This window comes from Rhincodon typus, chromosome 5 (genome assembly GCF_021869965.1).
Source record: "Rhincodon typus isolate 14 chromosome 5, sRhiTyp1.1, whole genome shotgun sequence".
Taxonomy (NCBI): Eukaryota; Metazoa; Chordata; class Chondrichthyes; order Orectolobiformes; family Rhincodontidae; genus Rhincodon; species Rhincodon typus.
In genome coordinates, this window is record NC_063336.1 from 55,193,603 (window position 1) to 55,220,039 (window position 26,437).

At 40.2% G+C, this 26,437-nt stretch overlaps 1 protein-coding gene across 1 annotated transcript in view; it reads left to right on the top strand.

Annotated features, from left to right (window-relative positions):
- slc35f1 (solute carrier family 35 member F1) overlaps positions 1-26,437 on the top strand; it is a 296,969-nt gene that overhangs the window by 109,046 nt on the left and 161,486 nt on the right. The window contains exon 2 of the mRNA XM_048597131.1: positions 1,494-1,669. Coding sequence (XP_048453088.1) covers positions 1,494-1,669 — 176 coding nt within the window. The remainder of the gene's footprint in view (positions 1-1,493; positions 1,670-26,437) is intronic.

Below are 26,437 nucleotides of genomic sequence, written 5' to 3' on the forward strand. Positions count from 1 at the left end.
TTTCCTGCTCCTCTGATACTGACTGGCCTGCTGTGTTCCTCCAGCTCCACGCCTTGTTATCTCAGACTCCAGCATCGGCAGTTCGTTCTATCTCTGTAATTATACAGTGCCTAATCATATCTTTCAGAAACATCTCAAGGTACTTATGTACTAAGTGGTGTTATTTAGGGTTCTACAGCTACCATTTTGGTACAGCAATGATCTACAAATCACATTGAGAGGAATGACTAGTTAATTATTGCATGTTAGTGTTGGTTGAGTGAAGAATGTTGACCACACCACCAGGGGGTCGTCTTTGATTAAACCTGTGGAAGCTTTAACAGCCATATGAACTGTTGGAACAGCAGGTGGGACCATAACTTTTCATCTGAAGGATTGTTTCTGCTTCTGAAAACAAATTTTACCATTTGTTGTTTACTTCAAAAGTACTTTAAATTGAAATATTCCATGTTGATTCTCCCCAAGGCTTTTGCTGATTAAATCCAAAATCCAATAGTTTGTTTTGAAACGTTCGAAAAGAAAATGAATTTGCTTTGCTATTTTCTAAACCAAATTCAGGAAAAAAATCTAATAAAATTTAAGGACCAAATAATACCGATGCTCTTTGCACTGTTAAAATCTGTGAATCAGTAATTAATTTTAAAAAATCAATATACTGCACCTCATGGTTAACTTTCAAGCTATTCTTGAAAGATTAGCATTGAACTCCTCTAAGAAAGTACATCATTTTCTGAACTCAGAATTAGCAAACTATAGTGTTCCTTGTGTCCTGATGTTAAAGTCGTTTGAGGAAAAGAAATTACTGATTATGTCTTTGATATTTGAATAGAAACAGCTTTACCATTGGAAAAAAATTATTTTAAACATTGGTATAAGTTTATCTTGTGGAGTACAATACAAACCATGTACTACAGTAGCTCCAGTGATGCAGGAGTGTAAGGAATGCGCAGAAGGTTTTAAATTCTAAAGCTGAAAGCCACATCACAGGAAATGATACAGAGCACTGTGTGATTAAAGCAAGCATTTTTTTTTTCAGGAGATTATAAACATCAGCTTTCTTGAAAGTTTTAATTTATGAGACCCCTCTCTTAGAGTATCAAGCATGAATGAAGTTGTCACTGCAAGTCAAGATCTTTCCTTTCACTGGTTATATTCAGAATGATGGTGTGACAAGTCATTTGCCAGAAAACACAGCTTCTTTAAATTTACACTGCAGTTCTACCCATGGGGCTTGAGCTGTGAAAGCAGCCATGCTGACAGCTGCCTGTTCTACATTTTGGACATGCTGGCTGAAAATTTTGAACTTGGTAAAAATAAAATCCGTTATTGAGCCGTTAGATGTTGTAGTAGGGTTGTAAATCTTTTGGTTTTATCTCCATCCTAATTGAGATATGGCTCCCTAGGGGCCCTAACTGTGTTGCCAATCAGTCAGTGAAAGAATTTGTCTTTGGTCATTGATTTTGCCCTAATATGCAGATCACTTGTTCCTTTAGAGAACTGCTGCTGTCGCTGGCACTGGGCCAGGTGCTGTCATTGTTGATCTGTGGTATAGGCCTGACTAGCAAGTACTTGGTGGAGGACTTCCATGCCAACACTCCAGTATTTCAGAGCTTTCTTAACTACATCCTCCTCTTCCTGGTTTACACAACTACGTTGGCCGTACGGCAAGGTAGGTAACACTTAACTTCGCACAATCTTCTGCTTTTAATTGTAACGGATAAAGAGAAAAATGAATCATACGTGCCATTGCTATTTGTTTTATATTTCAGGAATAAGTTAAAAGGTTGATGTGCATTACTGTTAATGCAGCAATTTTGAGGTTGGTGTGATCTGGTAATTTCATTAGCCAGTGTTAACCATTCTCATTGGCCTGTGTTTATTGATGAAGCTCTGATCAGTGCTATTTATGGCAGACATTGTCCAGATATGGGATTAATTTGATTGATTACTTTTTTTAGTATATTGATGAATTTCCGTCTGTGAAAGCACAGGGACAACACCTGCTTGTCCATTCTCACTGTCAGCAGTAGTTTTAATGCCCCATCCATTTGTCAGAATACACTTCAGAAAACAACTGCTGCTCCATGTCATCAGTCATTACTGACACTGTTGTTGTAATATGGAGGTCAAACAGCTTGTAATTGTTGATATCTGTCCTTTTTTTTTTAAATTACTGGTGTAGTGAGTGAAATAAATGGCTGTAATGGTACAGTGGTAGTGACGCCAGAAAGCCCAGGTTCAAGACCTGCCTACTTCAGAGATGTGTCAAAAAATTTCTGAACAGGTTGATCGGTAAATATCAGTTGTGAGCAACAGTGTCTCAGAAAGGGGCAGTTCTACCATCCCAGAGCGCAGCTGGACCATTCCCTAGCCCCATTCCCCACCCTGAGCACAGCCGGACCATCCCCCATCCCGAGCACAGCCTGCCCAACGCCCTCCACAGCCCCACCCCTAACCTAACCCACAGCCCCATCCCCCGAGCACAGCCGGCCCAACCCCCGAGCACAGCTGGACTATCCCCCATCCCCCATCCCTAACCTCACCCACAGCCCCCATTCCCGAGCACAGCCAGACCAACCCCCCACCCCCACCCCGAGCACAGCTGGCCCACCAGAGCCCAGGCCATTGTTAATGGGCACCTCAAAAAACACAATGGCCGCTCTTGTCAATGTAAGGATGGGATCTTGATTCCAAAAGCCTTCTGTGTGGTGATCACTGTTGCCAATACTCTGTCACAGGTATATAACACTGCACTGCCACGCGTGGTGGGCCTGTCCTATTTGTGGGAAAGGACACAGTCAGGAAAGCTGATGGCAGTACCTGGAACAAGCAGTTGCTTGACTACGCTGCAGACTGTTCTCCCAATTTTGGCACAAATATTTAAATGTCATTGAGCAGGACTTTATAGGAATGTTCTGTGAAGAGTGTGCCTTTTTTTTCTCTGTAGCCTAGGTTGATGCTGGGTGGTCCATTTAATGTTATCAGCTCCAGAGCATTATCTTCAGAGAGAGACAGTGACATCATGACTGCCACTTACTTGTTAGTTCTATTATTTTACGTTTATCCAGTTAGAATAAAGACTGCTCATGAGAGTGCTAATGATTGACACTATTTGTATGACTAAAATTAGTTGTAGTTTTCAACCCACTTGCTGTGTTGAAATAGTTCAGATCATTGTTCTGCCACATCCCATGGAAAGATAACAGGATTTATGCTCTGATTATAAAAAAGTTCTTCCATGCAAATGAACCTTTGTGTTTCTTTCAAACAATTGGAATATTTAGATCTCAAAGAAATTGTAACAATTGCTTTGTTATTTTAGCCATATACATGTAAATTAATTTTATGAATAAAATAATGAAATAAAAAATGGGAGGGCAATTGCCCAGACTAACGCGACAGAACAAAAGTTTGAACCATACAAATGTTTACCATGATGGAAAAAGCATTGTTCATTGGTAATCCCATGAATGACAGCATGCAACACCAAAGAACTAATAAGTAAGGGTCAATCAGCTTGCTTTGCACTTTCAGCAGGGAGCCTCTCCAAGTGAGACCACATATCAAAAATTCAGCATGTAGTTTACACCAATTGCCAGTATGGTTTGAAAATGGTGTGCAGCATGTGTGAGAATATCCAATATGCACACTGAGCAGGAGGTTGCCCTGCCAGGAACATAGAGTCAGTAAATTACCCCTGCAGAACAATCTATTAAAGAACAATTTCTCACAGCTTCATAGAAAATATCAAAAAACAAATCTGCTTTCTTTTTAGATAATGACAAGAAATACTCCAAGCAACATATTATTAATGCCCAATAATTTCTGAAAACATTCATTGACTATAATCACAACATCTTTTTACTTAAAAATAAATATCTTGTTTTGTTCATTCGATTAACTTCTATTGTTTATGACATAACCATTTATGCTTATATTTATTCCTCTCCTTCATGTGACATATGAGACTGGAGGATCTAGGTGGAAGGTCATGCATGGTTAGAGACATAATGGGGAGTGAAGTTAAAATGTTTATGAAAATAGCAATGTACAGCTAGAACATCTGTGGTTATGGTTCAAAAAGGGTGGAAAATATGCTAATATTGGACCAAGGTTAGGTTGATAATGACAGGCTGAGGCTGAGATTTCAATGTTGGGATTGAAATCCAAATTATTAGCCTGGGTATTGCAATGACCCTGAAATTGGTCATTGGAGCAGTGCAGACTGGAGTCACTTATGAGGACCCTGTGGAATCCCAGATACAGCAGGTACTCTGGATAGCATATAGCTCAGTGGTTAGCACTGCTACCTCAGTGCCAGGGACCTGGGTTTGATTCTAGCCTCGAGTGACTGTGTGGAGTTTTCACATTCTCCCCGTTTCTGCTGGGTGTTCTGGTTTCCTCCCACACTTCAGAGCTGTGCAGGTTAGGTTGATTGGCCATGCTAAATTACCCCGTAGTGTGCAGGGATGTGCAGACTAGGTGGATTAGCCCTGAGGATAGATGGGAGGCTGGATCTGGATGGGATGCTCTTTGGAGAGTGAGTGAAGACTCAATGGGCCACATGGCCTTTTTCTGCACTATAGGAATTCTATGATTCTATGAGTTGCTTGAGAAATTGAAAATTCTGATGGGTATTTCCACTGGGTCTGGAAATTCAGAGGGTTCTGCTTCTGCTAATAGCTACTTAGGAGAAGTTAAAGAATAACAATCCAGTGTAACTTCTCAGTAACTATTAGAATTAACCCCCAGCATCCATTTAAGTTTCAAAACATGATATGCTGACTCCTGCAAAAGGGGGACACAGTTTAACTTCCCTCAATGATCCCACACTCTATTAATTTAAGGAACAATGCACATTTCTGAAGGAGCTGAGATGGGAATTCAGGTATCATTTAAATTGTTATTGTGCTATCAATTAATGTTCATACTCTGCATTAATACCATTATTGCTACTTTTTATAACAGTTGACAATTATTCATGAGCTGCCCTATATATGTAAATTGAAGCACCCTCTGTTACTGATTTTTTCTTCAGGAAAATGATGTGAAAAATGGAATTCTGCCGTGGAATCAATGATGCAAACAGAAAAGCATCAGTGGGGCTCCACTGTTTAAATGTTAAACTGCATTTCATTAGGTTGATAGCAATGACGAATGCTTTAGTTGTGAGAAGAGTTTAGAATTTTTGGACTTACTTTGTGTTTTTTTTAGTTCTAACAAGTTTCCAATAAAGATGTTCAAAAGTACAAAAGATTTTGATAAGGTCAATCGGGAAAAGGCTATCTTCACTCAAGATTGAAATAGTAACTAAGGCATAAGTTCAAACTAATCACCAATGAACAAAGAGAGATTGGGAGATCATTTTTAAAACAGAACATTATCAGGATTTGAAATATCTTACTAGATACAGTGTTTGCCACAGAATCCATGATAGCCTTTTAAAATGATGTGGTTACTTTTAGATAATTGAAAATTGATAAAATCTGTAGAATAGTGGATAGCTGTCTCTGAAGGTCAGCATTTGTATAATAGATTGAGTGGCTTTTGAGCTGCCACCATGCAATGGACATTATTTTTCACTGTTGCTGCTCCTTCAATGCCTTTAAGTACTTTTACTTTTAGAAGTAGAGTCCGCAGTAGCACATGTCTGCCACTAGGTGGCATTTATGCCAAATAAGGATTGGTGATGTCACCAGGGTTTTCCTGTGATTTGGAAAGACAACCAACTACTGCACATAAGTAACTCTGATTAGCTTAGAAAACTTTATTTTAGTGTTTCAAAAGCTCCATTTTATTCAGGAAATCTCTATTTACTTTTAAACAAGAAAGAAGGCAGATAATTCATTTTTAAGAGAGACAGGGCTTCTGGCTTAACCTATTTTAAGCAGAAACTAAGCGACTTAGCCTTCAGGCTGATGACTTTGACAGATTCCTACTCTCGACAATTGGTGCTTATTAGTTTTCCAAACCCCTTGAAATACAGGGCTGTTGTTTATCTGACACTGAGAACTTTAACCCTTTTAACAAGCGACAACTGCTCCTTACGATGATCTGTCACTATTGCATAGCCCTTGCCTCCAGAACAGTATTTGTAGTACATGATGGGGCAATGCTTGTGTTAGATGTTATAACATAAGAACTAGATGTAGATAATGTGGCCTTGGAGATTTCAATAGGTGTTTAATGCATATATTAGAGCCACAGGCACATCTCTGTCTTGTCTAAGCTATTGAATACACACAGTAGCCCACTTCCACCAGTGTGTCCTGCTTTGAATGGTTCTAGTTAAGTTGGAGTCTGAGATCTTCATACCCTCAAGTCACATGGTTTGATAGTGATGAAGTCACAAGCATGTGTCTTAAAGTGCATACCAACTGTGAGATATAACAACAGCTTTCTTTTGTATCTTAAAATGCCATGAGATTTATGATAGAGAAATCAAATAACTTCAGCACCCTTATAGAGATGTTTGTTTTTTAAAAAATCAGTTGTAGCATTGATTCTTTGTATATGTCATGTACATTATATGTTAGAACATAAAATCTTAAACATTGTTAATAATACCGGAGGTCTTGTGATGTGATGGATATCAGAGCAAGAAGCTCTATATGCAAGTTCCGTTCCAGGAGTTGGTGATCAAGAAAAATGTATTCACAATGAGGCCAAACTGGTTGAATATGAACTTGTATGTTCATCCAACACATGCCAATGGCAGTTGGTAAGGTTAGATTGATAGACTTATAGAGATGTACAGCATAGAAGCAGGCCCTTCAGTCCAACTCATCCATGCCGACCAGATATCCTAAATTAATCCAATCCCATTTGCCAGCATTTGGCACATATCCCTCTAATCCTTCCTATTTAGGTATCCCTCCAGATGCCTTTTAAGTGTTGTAATTGTACCAGCCTCCACCACTTCCTCTGGCAGCTTGTTCCATACACGCACCACCATCTGTGTGAACAAGTTACCCCTTAGGTCCCTTTTAAATCTTTCCCATCTCACTTTAAACCTATGCCCGAGTTTTGGACTCCCCTACCTTACCCCTCATGATTTTATAAACCTCTATAAGATCACCCCTCAGCCTCCAACGTTCCAGGGAAAGCAGCTCCAACCTATTCAAACACTCCCTATAGCTCCCTATAGGTTACCTGAGATTCCTAGTCAGTTGTGTGATGGAAAGAAAGTTGTAGCCTCTAACACCATCAAAAAGTTCCAGACTACAACCCATCTCCCCGCCCACGATCCTACCTGCGGAGTAAGAAGTTGGAAAAGCAACAAACAAAATCAAGGTATAAAAATGTTTTTAAACATCTTTTTGCCTACATTTTTATCTTGAAGCTACTGGTTCCATTCTGGAAACTGATCAGCGAATGGGATACCTCTAATGAATAGTTCCACAATAAACCATGGGTAATACACTCAGTTAAAGAATCTCTATCGCTGCCCAGTTCAAATTGGGTACCGATGCAGGGATCAGCATCTGAATGTTATAGTCAGGGATGGAGCAAAGGTGCTCAGTGCTGCTGACCTTGAAGAGCACCTCACTGAGATATCTAATGATTCGTTAGTGAGAACTTTGAGTTTCTCATCTGGCAATTAATTACAGCATTTCTTAATGGAGATTCTCTGTGTAGAATCGCGATGATGATGTCAGACTTTCAAACAGCCAATCACATTAAAGGCCAGCAGCGAACAAAGAGCACCAAAATAAAATAAAAGAAAATTACTGCTTCTGATAGTTAGTTTGTGTTCCACCAGAGTCAGTCAGCTCTTGACTTCATTACAACATTGGTCCAAACATGGATAAGTGAAGCTGAATTCCAGAGATGAGATGAGAGTGACTGCCCTTAACATCAAGGCAGCATTTGACTGAGTACAGTATCAAAGTGCCTGCACAACATGGACTTATTCCAAGCACAAAGGAAAATGGTTATGCTTGTTGGAAGTCTTAGTGCCAAGACATTACTGGACCAGTTCCTCAGGCTAGCCATTTTCAGCTACTTCATCAAAGACCTTCCTTTAAGCATAACGTCAGAAGTGGTGATGTTCGCTGATAATTGGACAATGGTCAGCACCATTCTTGGCTCCTTATATACTGAAGCAGTCCATGTCCAAATGCAGCAAGACCTCAACAACATTCAGCTGATAAATGACAAGTAATTTTTGCCCCACACAAGTGCCTGGCAATGACCATCTCAAAGAAGATAGAATCTAACCATCTCCCCTTGGCCTTACCATTGCTGAATCTCCAACATTATCATCCTGGGGGTTAACCGTTGACCAGAAATAGAACTGACCTAACCATGAAAGTACGGTGGTTACAAGAGCAGAATTCTGTACTAGCCAGTAACACCCACATTATATGAGCAAATAATTAAAATTTTTAAAAAAGTATGTGGGACAAACATAGGATGTACAAAAATGAAGTATCATGGTAAACTTAACAAAAATTAAAAGATCGACAAACAGGAGGCTGGAAAAACCCAGCAAGCTTGGCAGCATCTGGAGAAGTCCTGAAGAAGGGTAATACCAGAAATATTGACTTCTCCTCCTCCAGGTGCTGCCTGGCTTGCTGTGTTCTTCTAGCCTCTTGTTTGTCTACCTTGGATTCCAGCATCTGCAGTTTTTCTGTCTCTAACCAAAAATTAAAAGATATCTAGCAATTAATCACAATAGAGACATTTAACAACAATCCACAAATTGGCAATTTTTTTTATGGTCCAAATTGTTATTCAGCCATTTATAGCATGCCAACCATTTAAAAACCCAATTATACTTGTTTGAATAACTTTTCTCGAGGCAATTCCAGTTATGTGAGAATGGGAAAGGGGAACTTTCTGATATATTGACTGTTTCCATTGATTACCGGATTGAGTGCAGGAACTTTATTGTGTAACCCAAACAGATCCAGCCCTATTGTCATAGAATGCCTACAGTGTGGAAGCAGGCCGTTTGGCCCATCACGTCCACACTGACTCTCTGAAGATCATCCCACCCAGACCCACACTCCAAACCTTTCTCTGTAACCCTGCATTTCTCACGGCTATTCTATCTAGCCAATACATCCCTGCACACAATGGGTGATTCAGCATGGCCAATCCACCTGACCTGCACATCTTTGGACTGTGGGAGGAAACCCCCAAAGATATGGGGAGAATGTGCAACCTCCACACAGACAGTCACCCGAGGGTCGAGTCAAACCAGGGTTCCTGGCGCTGCGAGGCAGCAGTGCTAACCACTGAACCACTACACTGCTCAGCTGTGTTGCTTGGCTACTGACTGGGTAACCCCATTGCGTCTGTACGCTAACTGGGGAAATTTGAAAAATATGTGTTTTTATTATTTCAAATTACACGATACTCAAAAGGATAAATCAAGTCTAACACTTAAAAATTACATAAAATGAAACTGTTATTCATATCTCCTATTCAGCCTGCCTGTACAGTTCACCAATAATGGAATTTAACTGATGCTATTCCTCTGGGTATGTGAATATGAATTCCTTTTTGATTAGCAAGGTCAAATCACGACCTTGAAAATAGTCAGCTTTATTAATTTATTTTAAATTGGGATTTCACAGTACTGTTAAAATGTGCATGTACGACAGATCTGTAACATGAGTGTTAAGATCATCCAGCATTCTGCAGGAGCTTAATGACAGATGCCTGAATCTCTTTATTTCTTCATTAATTCTAAAACAAAATATTGTTCATGCCGGAAGTGAAATAAAATTAGAAAGTGCTGGTAAATATTCAGTAGGTCAAGCAGCATCTGTGAAGTGAAAAACAAACATGAGCATTCCTCTCCACAGTTGTTACCTGACATAGAAGCATAGCAAATAGGAAAAGGAGTGGGCCATTCGGCCCTTTGATCCTGTTCTGCCATTCATTATGATCATGGCAGATTGTCCAACCCAACAGTTTTTTCATGCTTTTCCCCCGTATCATTTGATTCCTTTAGCCCTAAGCACTATCTCTAACTCGTTTTCTCCTCTTTTGAAATTATGTAATATTTTGGCCTTGACTGCTTTCTGTGGAAGTGAAATCCACAGGTTTACCAATCTCTGGGTGAAGAAAAGTCTCCTCATCCCAGTCCTAAATGGTTTACCCTGTATCCTTGCACTGTTACCTGGTTCTGGATTCCCCTGCTAATGGGGTCATCTTTTCTGAATCTACGCTGTCTAGCCCTGTTAGAATGTGATTGGTTTCTACGAGCTCCCCCCGTCACTCTTCTGAACTCCAGCAAATTGAATCATAACTGATGAAGGCTCCCTTCACCAATCTGTAGGAACAGATTCAGAATCTCTAGAATCTGGAAATGACCACCAATGCATCCACTATTACTAGGGCTACTTCCTGAAGTACTGTAGGGAGTAGATTATTAGATCCTGGTGATTTATCAGCCTTCAGTCCCATCATATTTCTTGAACACCATTGCCCTCCTAATACTAATTTTCTTCAGTCCCTCAATGTCACTAAACCAACATCTTTTGTTGTTGTTGTTGTTGTTCCCCAGCATTTCTAGTATGTTATTTGTGTCTTCCTTTGTGAACGTAGAACCCAAAGTATGTATTTATTTGGTCAGCCATTCCTCTCCATTATAAATTCCCCTGTTTCTAACTGTGCGGTACCTACATTTGTTTTCACAAGTCTCTTTCTCTTCATATACTATGGAAACTTTGAGGTCAGTTTTATGTTCCTTGCAAGCTTACTGTCATACTTTACTTTTCCTTTCTTAATCGACCCCTTTGTTTTCCTATGTTGAATTCTGAACTGCTCTCATTACTCTGACTAATTTGATGTCAATAAATCAATGTCAGTAAATCTTTTCTCATTACACAGTACCCAGTATAGGATGGCCTGTTCTCCATCTGGTTCCTCAATGTATTGGTCCAGAAAACCATCCTGTATATACCCCAGGATTTCCTCTTCCATAGTATTCTGGCTAATTTAGTTTGCCCAATCTAGATTCTGATTAAAGTTTCCTGTTAATTGTAGTTGTTCCTTTATTACATGTATCTCGAATTTCCTGTTTCATGCCATTCCCACATCACCACTGCAGTTTGGCGGTCTGTATACAGCACCTACTAATGTTTTTTGTCCCTTGGTGTTTCTCAGCTCTACCCATACAGATTGCACATTATCAGAGCTAATATCCTTTCTCTCTTTTGCGTTAAGTTTCTCTTTAATGTGTCATGCAACTCTGTTGCCTTATCCTTTCCTACAGTCCTTCCTAGATACTGAATGGCCTGGATATTCATTTCCCATCCTCGGTCACCCTGAAACCATGTCTCAATACTCACAACTATATCGCCCTTTTTACACCTATTAATTTATTTAGAAGACTTGTCCAACTGGACAACTTGGGGACAAAATGTACCAGGAGTTAATTGATATTTTGGAGAACCGTTATGCACCAAAACCCCTACTAATCACAGAGAGGTTCAGATTTCACAAGAGATATCAACTGGAAGGAGAATTGGTAGCTTAATTCATCACGACCCTTAAACGCCTTGCAGTATGCTGTGAGTTTAGCAATGTTTCAGATGATGTGTTAAGAGACAGACTGTTATGCAGCCTGTGAAATGAGGCCACCTATTGAAGGCTACTGACTGAGAGACATCTAAATCTTAAAACCGCATTGGACATTGTGGTGTCAGTGGAGTTAGCAGCCAAAGAAATTGCACAGCTATGACCTGGCACCCAAGTACATAAAACGGAGGCCACACAAAAGAGACCCGCGTGGCAGTAGGAGTGCCGAGGATGTTACAGATCTGTGCACTGAAGCTGACTGCTGGTTCGCGGAGGTCCAATGCAAGAACTATAATGAGTAGGCCACATTGCTAGAGCCTGCTAGAGAAAACAGAGCGGTCTGCAAAAGTCCTATCAAAGAAAAATCAGATAAACACAACGATGAATGCCCGTGCTATAGGCCACGAGGAAGATGTAGGTGCTGCAAGTGAATCAAACATCTCTGATGAGGAATTTAAATTAAACATCGTGGCAGTCCATGGTGAAATGCATAGATTTTGGATTGTGCCTAAATTGGATGGACAACTGATCAAAATACAGGTAGACGCCAGGCAGTAGTTTCACTTACTCCTGAAACAATTTACAACCAAAAGCTGAGACATCTGCTACTCAAGATCTCCAACATCGCCCTCAGAACATACACAGAACAAGTGGTGCCCTTTAAAAGGGTATGAAGTGGTGATGGTGCAACTACTGACTAATCCAATAAATTAGCCCTCCATATTGTGAAAGAAAATTACCCGCCCTCATTTGGGCGTTCATGACTACAGGAACTAAAATTGCACTGGCATGCTGTGACCAAATTGATTGGTTGTAAAACAAGTCTACAAGACATCTTAACTAAGTGCTGCTGAAGACAGGAGAAATGAAGAGGGCCCGGTTAAACTCAAATTGAAAGCAGATGATCAACTCAAAAATCTGAGGTCACAGTTTTCCGTACGCCATTCTTCCGAAAGTAGAGGCAGAACAAATAAAGCTGGTGGACACTGGCATTCTCAAGCGAGTAATGTCCAGTGACCAGTCAACCCTGATCATACCCCTTTTAAAACATGATGGATCGATCGGAATCTGCGGTTTCTTCACTGTTATTGTTAATCCACACATCAGATAAATACCCGTTTCCCTTGATTGAAGATCTGTTCAATGGTCTGATGGCGGCAGGGAGGACAAAAATTCACAAAGATGGATCTTTTGTGGGCTTAACTGGCTGTCGTGCCTGCTGACTATATTTGTTTATCGAGGTTTGGTTCACTATTGAAGTCTCCCCTTTGGGATTATGTCAGCCCCAGTTTGATTTCAGAGGACTATCAAATCCTAAGTGGACTAATACAGGTACAAGTCCTACGTCAATGATATCTTGATCAGCAGCTTCACAGAGTAAGATCATTTGAGGAATCTGGAGGAGACCCTTAAACTGATTATGAGTTAAAACAAAATGCAATGTTAGCATTTATTTCAAGAGGACTAAAATACAAGAGCAGAGATCTCCCGCTGAGGCTGTATAAGACTCTGGTCAGACTGCATTTGAAATATTGTGAGCGGTCTTGGGCCTCGTATCCTCGAAGGATTTGCTGACATTGGAGGGGGTCTTTGAGTGTATTTAAATCAGAGATAGATAGTTCTTGATTAGTGACGGGATCAAGGGTTACAGGGACAAGGCAGGTGAATGTGGTTTAGTAGCATATCAGCCATGATCTAAAGGGCTAATTCTGCTGCTATATCTTATGATCGTGTGCGCCCAGGTTGTTTTTTAAACTATGTAAATACAGGGGTTTGAAAATAACAGGGAGGGGCGACATGTATTATAGTTGGTGTATGTTATGTTGGGGCAATGTCCCTTTAAGAGGTAAGTCACTGGTGAGTCAGACTAGTGAGTCATCAGCTATGTTGCAAGTTTGTTTCTGAAGAAGGGTCCAGACCCGAAATGTCAGCTTTCCTGCTCCTCTGATCCTGCTTGGCCTACTGTGTTCATCCAGCTCTACACCTTGTTATCTGCAAGTTTGTTTAGACTTGTTTTGAACATTTACAGTTTTGGAATAAACTTCCCTGTTGGATTGCATCAAACAATGAATTTACATGTTCTTAGTTCTGCCTGGACCATAATAACTGCCTAGTACAGAATAATATACAAAAACAGAAGTTGCTGGAAAAGCTCAGCAGGCCTGGCAACATCCGTGAAGAGAAATCAGAGTTAATGTTTCGGATCCGGTGACCCTTCCTCAGAACTGGGCACAAAATGTTAACTCTGATATCTCTTCACAAATGCAACCAGACGGTTTCTTGAATCAGTATGTGGACAGTCCAACTAGAGGAGGGGCCATATTGGACCTTATATTGGCTAATGAGCCTGGCCAGGTGACTGACCTTTCAGTGGGAGAGCATTTTGGAAACAGTGAACACAACTCCTATGGATAAGGATAATTCAGGACCTTGTGGGAAGGCACTAAATTGGGGGAGGGCAATTTACGTCAGTATTAGGGCGCAGCTAGGGAGTTTTAATTGGGAGGAGCTGTTATCAGGCAAGTTCACATTTGACATTTGGGAACTGTTTAAAGACCTGCTGGGGAGAGTTCAAGACCGGCATGTTCCAGTAAGGAGAAAGGATAAGGATGGCAGGGTAAGGGACCCTTGATAACAAAGGAGTTTGTGAGTTTAGTTAAAAAGAAAAAAAGAAGCAAATGTAAGGTTTAGGAAGCTAAAATTGGACAGGGCCCGTGAGGAATATAAGGGAAGCAGGAAAACACTCAAGCAGAGAATTAGCAGAACAAGAAGGGGCCATGAAATTACCTTGTCAATTATGGTTAAAGGGAATCCCAAGGCATTCTATCGATACATTAAAAACAAAAGGATAACTAGGGAGAAAGTAGAAGCACTCAAGGATAAAGGAGGGAACTTGTGCTTAGAGGCAGAGGATGTGGGTGAGATCCTAAATGAGTACTTTGCATCGGTATTCACCCAGGAAAAGGATATGGAGGATAGTGAGATTTGTGCAGAGCATGCTAATATGCCAGGGCATTTTCAGATCAAGAAAGGTGTGGCGTTGGATCTCTTGAAGAGCATTAATGTGGATAGACCCTCAGGGCCCAATGGTATCTACCCCAGGTTATTGAGAGAGGCAAGAGACGAGATTGCTGGGGCCTTGACCAAGATCTTTGTATCCTCGCTAGCCACTGGAGAGGTCCTGGACTGGCGAGTAGCTCATGTTCTTCCTCTGTCCAATAAGGGAAATAGGGATAATCCAGGAAACAACAGACCAGAGAGTCTCACATCAATGGTTGGGAAGCTATTGGAGAGAATTCTTAGGGTGGGATTTACACACATTTGGAAAAGTATGGCCTAATTAGTCAGCATGGCTTTATGCAGGGCAGGTCATGTCTTACTAGCTTGATTGAATTTTTCGAGGAGTTGATGAAGGTGATCGATGGGGGTAGATCAATGGATGTTGTTTACATAGATTTTAGTAAGGCTTTTGACAAGATCCCTCATGGTAGGCTCATCCAGAAGATTAAGATACATGGGATCATCAGTGACATGGCGGCATGGATTCTGAATTGGCTTGCCCATAGAAGACAGAGGGTAGTGGTTGAAGGGTGTTTTTCAGGCTGGAGGTGTGTGAGTAGTGATGTTCTTCAGGGATCCGTAGTAGGACCTCAGCTGTTTGTGATACATATAAATGACATATAAATGATGAAAATGTAGATGGTTTGTTAGTAAGTTATAGACGATATAAAGATTGAGTTACAAAAACAAAGTTGCTGGAAAAGCTCGGCAGGTCTGGCAGCATCTGTGAAGGAGAAAACAGAGTTAACGTTTCGGGTCCAGTGGCCCTTCCTCAGAAGATTGTCAAAGGATGCAGCAGGATATAGATCAGTTGCAGACATGGGCGGAGAAATGGCAGATGGTATTTAATCTGGTTAAGTGTGAGCTGCTGCATTTTGGGAGATCAAATGTTAAGGAAAAGGATACAGTTAATGGCAGGACCTTGAGCAGCATTGATGTACAGAGGGATCTTGGGGTTTACATCCATAGCTCCCTGAAAGTGGCCATGCAAGTAGATAGGGTGGTAAAGGAGGCGTATGGCATGCTTGCCTTTACTGGTCAGGGAATTAGGTACAAGAGTCAGGATTGCACCTTTGTAAGACTTTGGTTAGGCCACACTTGGAGTATTGTGTTCAATTCTGGTCGCCACGTTAGAGGAAGGATGTGGAGGCTTTGAAGAGGGTTCAGAAGAGGTTTACCAGGATGCTGCCTGGATTAGAGGGTATGAGCTATAAGGAGAGGCCAGAAAAACTCAGGTTGTTTACTCTTGAGCAGCAGAGGCTGAGGGAGGACTTGATAGAAGTCTATAAAATTGTGAGATGCATAGATAGTGTTGATGGTCAGAATCTTTTCCTGGAGTTTAAATGTCTAATGTTAGGGGGTATGCATTTAAGGTTGGGGGTACAGTTCAAAGGAGACATGAGAGGCAGGCTTTTTACAGAGAAAGTGGTAGGAGTCTAGAACGCCCTGGCAGGAGTGGTGGTGGCAGATACAATAAGGGCATCTAAGGGGTTTTTAGATAAGCACATGAATATACAAGGAATGGAGGGATGTGGACCAAGGGCAGGCAGAAGGGATTACTTTCAATTGGCATCATGTTCAGCACAACATTGTGGGCCGAAGGGCCCGTTCCTGTGCTGTACAGTTATGTTATATGTTCTAAAAGCGAGATTTGAGATGTATTCTCACCAGCCCCCTGTATAACTAAGCATGACATCCTAACTTCATGTTCAGTCCACACATCATAGTTGAATGCATTCCATTAGTCTTCCTAATTACCTGCTGTTCCAACATTGTAACGTTTTTGCGACTCATACACTAGAACACCTAAATCTCTTTGCGCCTTCGAACTCTGCAGTCATTCTCCACTTAAATAATAGATTACATCTTAACTCTTACTGCCAATGTGAATAATTTCACATTTTTCCTCATTATATTCCATATTCTAGATTTTTCTTCACTCAGTCACTCTGCACATCTGTATTGGTTTACAGCCTTCTTCTGCTGACTTCACAACTTTCTTACGTACCTTTAAGTCTTTGATGTAAATTGTAAAAAGCTGAGGCCCCAGCATAGATGTGCTGTATTAATCCCTTGTCACATTCTGCAAATCAGAAAAAGACCTATTTCTGTAGATTCTTTATTTTCTGTTCATATTTGAATGTTACACGCTATACCATGTGCTTGTATTTTGCTTTTCTGTGGCAATTTATCAAATGCCTTCTGAAAATTCAAAGTATAATACATCAACAAGCCACCACTTATCCACAGCACATGTTACTCCTTCAAATTAATTAATTGGCTAAATGTGATTAACCTTTCACAAAACCATGCTGATTCTGACTGATTTGCAGCTGTAACCCCTTTACTGGTCAAGTCTACTGTACTATCTTCCCCATGGCAGACCTCAAGCTAACTGGCCTACAGTTACTCTGTTATTCCTCTCCCTTTTCTTCAATATAGAGGTTATATTGCTATTTTCCAGTCTGATGGAACCTTTTGAGACTTCAGCCAAGTTTAGAAAATTAACACTAACTCACTTCCAGTCTCACTAGTTACCTGTTTAAGACTCTAGTATCCATCATGGTCACAGCTCCATCAGTTTGCTCAGTATTGCTACCCTGTTAATTGTAATTTCACCAAGTTCCACACTTCCCTCCACCTCCTGATTTACAACAATTAGTGAAATGTTTTTGCATCCTCTTAGTAAAGAAACAAGCAACATATTTGAGATAACAAGGTGTAGAGCTGGATGAACACAGCAGGCCAAGCAGCATCATAGGGGCAGGAATGCTGACGTTTCGGGCCTAGACCCTTCATCAGAAAAAAGCAACATATTTGTTAATTTTATCCATTATTAATTTATTATCTGATAGTAACTCTCCATTTTCACTCAATAGAAGACAATCATTTTACTTAGTCTTTTCCTTTTTAGATACCTATGGAAGCTTTTGCTATCACTTGTCTTGTTGCAAGCAAGTTTCCTCACATAATCTAGTTTCTTTCTCCTGATTAACTTTTCAGACATTCTCTGTCATTCTAACTAATCACCTGACCTGCTGCTTATCTTTGCACAATTACGTGTTTTCTTTAAGTTTGATGCTTTCCTGTGTTCTCCAGCTAATCACAGACAGTGGGTCCCCTCCTTGTAATTTTTCTTCATAGTAGGAATATATTTATACAGGTTATTCTGCATTATCACTTTAAATGATTGCCCCTGCTTGCCTATTGAACTGGCTCCTAACCTAATATCCCAGTTCACTTCAGCTAACTCAGCTTTCATGCCCACATAATGCCATGTTACATAAGACCCACGTCTAATATAACCTGCTGTCTGTCTGGGGACTAGTGGAGTTCCTCATGGTTCAGTGTTGGGACCACAACTATTCACATTGTACATTAATGATCTGGATAAAGGAACTGAGGGCGTTGTTGCTAAGTTGGCAGATGAGACGAGGATAGGTGGAGGAAAAGGTAGTGTTGAGGAAGTGGGGAGGCTGAAGAGGGACGGGCTAGGAGAGTGAGCAAAGAAGTGGCAGATGGCATACAATGTGAGAAAATGCTAGGTTATACATTTTGGTAGGAAGAATAGAGGCATAAACTATTTTGTAAATGGGGTAAGACTTCCGAATGCCGAAGTACAAAGAGACTTGGGAGTTCTAGTTCAGGATTCTCTTAAGGTTAACATGCAGCTTACGTTGGCATTTAGGAAGGCAAATGTAATGTTAGCATTCATGTCAAGAGGGCTGGAATACAAGAGCAGAGATGTACTGCTGAGGCTGTATAAGGGGCTCTGGTCAGAATACATTTGGAATATTGAGTGGTTTTGGGCCCCGTATCTAAGGAAGGATGTGCTGGCCTTGGAGGAGGTTCACAGGAATTATCCTGGGAATTAAGGGCTTGTCATATGGGGAATGGTTGAGGTCTCTGGGTCTATACTCTGTGGAATTTAGAAGGATGGGGAGGGATCTCACTAAAACTCTCAGAACACTGAGAGGCCTGGATAATGTGGACGTGGAAAAGATGTTTCCACGATTCGGAGAGATGAGGACCTGAGGGTACAGCCTTAGAATGAAGGGATGACCCTTTAGAACTGGGATGAGGAGGAATTTCTTCAGCCAGCGGGTGGTGAATTTCAGGAACTGGCAGCAGAAGGCAGTGGAGCCAAGTCACTGAATGTCTTTAAGACAGAGATAAATAGGTTCCTGATTAGTAAGGGGATCAATGGTTACAGGGAGAAGGCAGGAGAATGAGGTTGAGAAACTTATCAACTATGATTGAATGGCAGAACAGCTACGATGGACAGAATGGCCTAATTCTATTCCTCCAATTTATGGTCCTCTAGAATGTACTGCTCTAAGAAACCATGTGAAAAGCATTCTACAAATTCCTTATCCAGGCTAACACTGCAATCTGATTTCATTTCTACTTTCCTGCCTTTTCCCCAAAACCGATGATTCCCTTACTGATTAAAAATCTATCTCTTTCAGCCTTGAATATGTTTAGCAACACAGCCTTAGCAGTCCTCTATGATAAATAATTCCATAGATTCAGAACCCTGAGAGAAGAAATTGCTTCTCATCTGCGTTTAAGGGTGTGATCCCAGGCTCTGAGATTATCCGTCTGACCTGGACTCTCCCACAAGGAGAAACAAACTTTCCACATCTACCCTGTTAAGTCTGCTAACAATCTTGTGTGTTTCAATATGGTCACCTCTCATTCTAGTCTTGACTATTGCTGAAACTTTAGATATTTAACTCTGTTCCTTCCTGCTATTCTCTAAACTTCGTTTACTGTATTAATGTTTTGTTCTGCTGCCCTTGCTCTACATCTTGATTTATTACATCTACCCAAGCTTGGTCATTCACCTACTAGTTTACGCTGCACTTCCCTAATTGTGCAGCTAGTTAGAAAGCAGTCCCACCACTGTTCAGGTGCAGACTATCAAAATGGTACAGATTCCACTTTCCCCAGTGTTAGTGTCAGTGCCCATGAAATTGCACCCATTTCTCCCATACCAGTCTTTGAACTACTCATTCATTTCTTTAATCTTATTTCTCCTGCGCCAATTTGTATGTAGGTCATGTAGTAATTCAGGGCACACTGTTTTTGAGATTCTGCTTTCTAATTCAGCAGCTAATTTTTCATCTCCCCCAGCAAAAAACTCTTTCCTATTTCTACATATGTTGTTGCCATTGATGTGAACTATGACCACTGCAAGTAAGTCTCCAGCCCAAAGCTCTGGCACTGGGCAGATAAAGCAATTTGGATGCGTGCTGATTGCTGCAGAGTACTGTATCAATCCTCTGTCACTGTACTGTCTCCTACTATCACTACATTCTTTTTTCCTCCCCCTGACTTGAATGGTTTCATGTTTCAAGGTGTCGTGATCAGGTGGCTCATCCATCCTGCAACCCTCACTGTTGTGTAAATAAGCTGAGAAAGCTTCAAACATGTTGGATAATTGCAATTGCTGAGAGTCCTGTTCTCCCCTCTCTGGGTCCTCTTAACTGCCTCTCTCACTGTCACACCCTCTATCCCTGAAGACTGACCAAATCTGATGACCACATGTTAAGGGATGTGATTACCTCTGGTAAACTGTCCAGGTAACTTTCTCCCTCTGTGATGTTCTGCAGCATCTGAATCGGAACTTGCAGCCTACAGGAATGAGACTTTGTGGCACAGTTGGAATAACTGTCAAGAGCATAGGAATGCTACGAGGTACACAGGGGTGTAAGACAGTTAAAATTGTTTATGTCATTCAGTCCTCAGTTTTGATTCTATTTGTATGATCGGACCTCAACTTTCTTAAAAGTGCATAAAGAGCCCAATTAGTTCTAAGAGACCAACTGTTTCTGGCACAAGCCATTGTTCACAAACTCGTCAAGGACAGCCTCTAGAGAATTTCACTGGGCTTCCTAAATTCATGACCAAAAAGAAGAAGGAAGCATCTGTCTGTTTTCTGAAGAAGAGTCCTGACCTGAACTGTCAACTTTCCTGCTCCTCTGATGCTGCCTGGCCTGCTGTGTTCCTCCAGCTCCACACTGTGTTATCTCTGACTCCAGCATCTGCAGTTCTTGCTGTCTCTGAGGAACAATCTGAGATTGCCTACATTGGCATAAAGTAAATGTTTAATATGACCAAAAAATAATGGTGGCCAGTGAGCCCAGATAGGTTCAACTAAACTTGTCAAGAACAAAACAGTGACTAAAAATGTATCACTATTCACCAGACCTGTGTTGAAGAATGGCTAGATAAAAAGTTCAGTGAATTAGCTGAGAACAGATTATAATAAGCACCAATAGCATTCGTAATCATGGATTATTTACTAGTGTATGACTGAAGCCCAGTATCTTAGCTTCCCTTTGAAAATATGGCCTGGAAAGGATGTAATGGGGACTTAGAGTGTGCTAAGCAAAGATCTCAAAAAAGGTTGTCCATCTCACAGCTTATTGTGAAATCTACAATTATACTGAGCTGCCTGGTCTGGAAGACACTCTAGCCATTAATGAAGGCAGATCGAAAGGTAGCAAACCCTAGAAAAATGAATAAGCAGTAAAACCCACTTTAGCTCATTCAGGATTCTTAGCTGAAGTTCAGACAGCAAAACAGCCTGGTGAATAAATTGATAAAGCAGGGTACTCAATGCCAGTGACAAAGGTAGTGCTGAACAAGCAGCAGTCTTCTAGAAATATGACTGAGGACGTGAAAAGCTCTCGTCTACCATTTAAACAACCACAGAAAGGAACTAAAGACATTCACCTAATCAACAGCTGAAGTAATTGGCTGGTATATGTAACACATATGCATCAGCAGATTGAGAATAAAAATGAGCTGGAACAAAATGGAGATAAGTTGCATACGACTCCTTGGAAATCTGGCCAATGTCTGTAGGTTCAGGACACTGTCATAAAGAAGAAACTGCATGGTTTGAACAGCCAGGATGCCTCAAAAAAAAGAGTACATGTGTCAATCGAAATGATATTGCCTGTTGCAGAAATCCAGGATATTGTAAAGAACAGAACAGCTGTCATCCATGATGGGTGTCCATGGGATTAAAGGACCTCCAGATAATTATATGGGGCAACTCAATCAATTAACAGGATAGAGGTTCTCTGCAAAGAGAATCCAAGAGATTAAAAGTCTGCCAGACAATGATACCCCCACACAAGATATCTAAGATATAGAAGATTTTCCAGTGAAAAATTGATCCACAGATTACAATCAAGGCCAACAGTCCTCAAGCAGAAGGCCCATCATTCTTCCAAGACTGAACAGGGTGCAGTTTCGGAAAATTGTAATGTGTCCACACTGCCTGTATCTGTGAAGTTTGAAACTTGTGGGAGGTGGAGGTAGTTGGGGGAGTGGTAGATGTAATAAAGTTATAAAAATGCATGTGTAACAGTTAACCATGGGCAAGAATGCTTGGGAGAAGATACAGTATAAGAAAATGGATGTTAATATTTAAAAATCAAAAACTAGAACCCATGAATATAATGTAGTCACTAATAAATCTAAGAAGGAATTCAGCAAAATTGACTTTTCTCAGTGATGGAAATGTAAAACTCATTGCAACCTTGAATCTTTGAAGTGATTAGCACAGATGTATTTAGGTGAAATTTAAGCTAATTTATGCCTTTCAGGTCACAAGTGAAAATGAAGATTTTGTGATGAGATGGTAGTATCTCTACCTCTGGGCAAGAAGGTCCAGGTTCAAGTCCCACCTGCCTCAGAATTGTGTCATACCATGTCCGAACAGGTTTATTAAAAATTAGATACATGTAAATTGCTGTGGTTGATGCTACAAAGGTAATAAGCGTGGAAGGAATAAAAAGACATATTGATAGGATTCAATAAAAAGGATAGAAAGAGGCTTGTGTGGAGCAGAAACATTGGCGTAAGACATTGAACAAAACAAATCTTTTGAATGGTATAACTTTCAACTCCTACTTAGAGAATAACATTTGATTGTGTTTCTGCTTGATTTACAAGTGTGAACATTTTTTCCATGTGTGACAAATGTAATAACCACTATGCAAAATCTTTCAGAAATGGAAAAAGTTTCCTTTTCTTGTCAGAATTAAGGTAACGAAAACACAGGCAGTTGCCAAGTAAAGTTACCACTATTAAATTTGAGTGATGTGCCTTACTGACAGACTGAGCAGGTCATCACTACAACATGTCTGCCATCTTTTCTTTGTCATACTTAATTAGAATTATAAATTATACTAATATATTCCCAATGCAAGGTAATACCCACAATAACTAAACTGGCATACATGGCGTGCTTTTTTCCATGATAATCTTTAGCAGACCAACTATAATGTTTGGTCTTTAGCTGGAACTGTTGGAAAGATTGTGATTTGATGAAGTGAGGACAGGACCTATGGACGTTGATCATCATTGCCAATGTGGCGATCTGGAGGAATACATTTGCCTTCTATCATTAGTTTTCCCTTTTCCATTCAAATATTCTACAGCCTTGTTTGCAATTTCTGGTGATGTATATGTTCATGGAAATCTTTCCTATCTAGTTTACACTCATTTCTGGCTCTAATCTTCCTAATTCCACACATTCAATCCACTCCTTGTCAAACACACAGCAACAAGCTAGACATCCATTATGTTGCCAATCACTTTGAACAAGCAGCCATTTATTGATATTGATGATAATCTTTTCCTGGAGGCCAATCAAGCATGGCCAAGAGTTTTCCTAGCATCCTCCGGCTGGTTGAGGTTGCCATTTTAATATCAATGATGAATGAATGATGGCAGGTAAATGCAATTGGTCCATGACCTTTAGAAACTATGCTGAAACTACCCACATTCATTTCATTTACAGCGAATACAGCAAGAACACTCCATCCTATCAAATTAAACAAGAATCTTGGCGTAGTGATTGTAATGAGGCCAACCAGGTGGACCTTATAGAATATGAATTCCCTGATTGGGGTTGTTAATCTGGTCCAATCAGGGAGCCCTGGCTGACAGATAAGAACAGGGGTGTCAGATATCTTGTTAACTCTGAGAGCTGGCTCTGAGGGAGCTGGATCAGTGTCGAGGGCTCTCCACATGTAAATAAAAGGTGACTTGGTGACCTTTTTTTTGGAGTTATTTCACTTGGTTTTAGTGATTAAAGTGTACTTATGAAAATGTTCTGTTCAGCGGTAGTACAGACAGCATTACTATGGAATGAAATGTTACTTTGCAGTGATTAGAGGGAAAGGTTTCATTCCATATCAGTCTTGGTTATATGCAAATGAAATTTTAGGTGCCACTTTTAAGTGCATCAGCCTTTTTTGTCTATTTATTGAGTTTACTGTGCCATTATAATTGATATTTTTGTGACAATTTGAAACGTTAAATTGCATTACCCTTAACAATTTCAAGTTCTAGAAAAATCAAGTTGTAGTAGAAGTAGAAATCCTGATGGAACTTCCTTTTAATGATTATGCGTTTGTTAAAATAAAACCTATACTTGAGCTGCATGCAGGCAATACTTTTGCAATCTGAACATGAAATTACGCCAGTCAGGTCTATCACCAGAAAGATCTTTGTCTTGCAGATTTGCTTTGAGTTGCAGCTGAATAGATCGTGTTAGTAATACTGTACTTTTATGAAAAAGTTATGTTTCAATTAATTTACTGTTTAATGTGTTGTAAAAGCATCCAACAAAACAAAGCTTTATGTGCAGGAAACCTGGGGAATCCAGATGTTGCTGTTCAAATTGCCCTACTCCTATAAAGGCTGTGCTTATATGGGGACTCCACCATAACCGAGCACGGGAATCCATTTGAGTATGTGAAATTGCAGAAATAACTCATTAAACAGGCCATGAAAACCTAGTAAAACCGGTATGATCAGATGTAAGTTGATTCTTAATGATATGCTAAGTCTTAGTTAATGCCTAACAATTCCTCCATCCCTAAAAACTAATTGGTATAAGTGTGGACCTTTGCTGCTTCAGTATTTCATTATTATTTTATCAAATAAACAATAGGATGAATTCTACTAGAAATTGGTTGTGTCAAAATAAAAAAAATCTTCTTACTCAGCAAGTAGTTAGTTAGAGTCTGGAATGCACTGCCTGGAGGTCTGGTGGAGGCAGGTTCAACTGAGGTGTTGGATGATTATTTGGATAGAAATCATGTGCAAGGTTATGGGGGATAAAGCAGCAGATTGACATGAAGTCATGATACTCCTTTGAAGAGCCTGTGCAGATATGATTGGTGAATGGCCCCCTTCTATGTTGTAACAATTCTGTGGTTCAAAACGGCAGAGTAGTTGGAGTGCCCAAAACCCACCACCTCATCCCCTACAAGGAAAGGATCCTTGCCTTGCATTGTAAGTTTTGTTGGTGGCTGTTGTCCAAGATGGAAGCCTGGAGGAATAAGCAGAAAGTTATATCCGTCAGGTATATGTTGGACTTTTCATGTCAGGAATGGTTGCCAGCTAGTTTCTTTCCGTCACATGCGAGATTAGGAAACTACATAATAGTGAGGTGAGGTTATGTCCTAATGGCAAGCAAATAGGCCTCTGACTGCTCACAAGTGAGATTCTCGTTTGCACCTTTCAATACTTGGTTGCAGAATTGGACATTTTTTCTCAACTTCGATAACTTAATTTCTGCCAATCTCACCATCATTTCCCCACTGATTCACCATTGCCCCATCAAGAATCTGCCCATTATTTTTACTTCTTATGTCTCTTTAATATCTCGCCTTCTCATTGAATACCATTCCCCTTCTCTCTTTATCTGTTTACGATTCCACAAAGAATTAAATATTCTAATTTAAACCTCTTGATTTAGACTGTGGGTGTCCAGTGGTGATTTTTAAATGATTGGTTGAGGAGACACACTGTTACTTTCCTTGCTAATACATGCCACAATTCCTCTTTTACCTTAAAAGCAAGAGGATGCCATCAGATGCCTGACGATGACATGTCACTGGAAAGCCTACAAGAGGTCTGTGGACAGCTGTAAAAATAATGAATGGTGGTTGCCATTTTTTTACCTTGGGTCAGAAAATCCAGCCGTTAGATATTCCAGTTCAGAGAGTATTTTCGTTTACTTTATAGATCAATGGAGATATATAACATTTTGTTGTTTAAGATTTCAGACACTTTGACTTATTTCTGATAGTTAACAGGTTCAACATATCTAACCTAACCAATGGGTAACTGTCCTTATGAGCTAGTGTCATCAATGAGGCTGTTCAGTTCATTTAGAAACAACGCTTTCATTGACTGAAATAGGGTTACATTCAGGCAAAGATACTTTATCTGGTCAGTTCATTTCAAATGTTTCTGACGGCAAGAAAGACAGAACCAGAGGGTTTTATTTGCAGCAATTCTACATTACAGAGCAACCAATCCTTTAGACCTGACACTGTATGTATCGTAACAGGGCACACATGAAGATAACCAAGTTAAATGTCGTTTTTGTTTACTAGGGAGCAAAAGAGAAAATGCTTCTCTCACATACTAACCGACATAATAATCTTTATTGAACTGTGTATAAATAGCACATATATTCATAACTGTTAAAATTTATATTTTCACTCCAGTCGTCCATTATGATGTCGTTGCACCTATTTGGTATCTCAGTACCTACAGAGCCAGAAACCAGGATCTGGCATTTTGCTGAGTTCACTTGTGTAAGCAATTTTTAACTATCGAACTACAGAAGCCATTACAGCTGCTGAATTCTGATTTGAGGTTTGCACCCCTAGAAAGGTTAATCTTTAAGCAAGTAATGGGTCTGCAACAATAATAGACTGAATTGGCTTTCATCTGTGTAAGCGTGTTAAATCAGTAGCTTTTCTTGGGATCAGTTAGCTCAGTCAGCTGGACAGCCAGTTTG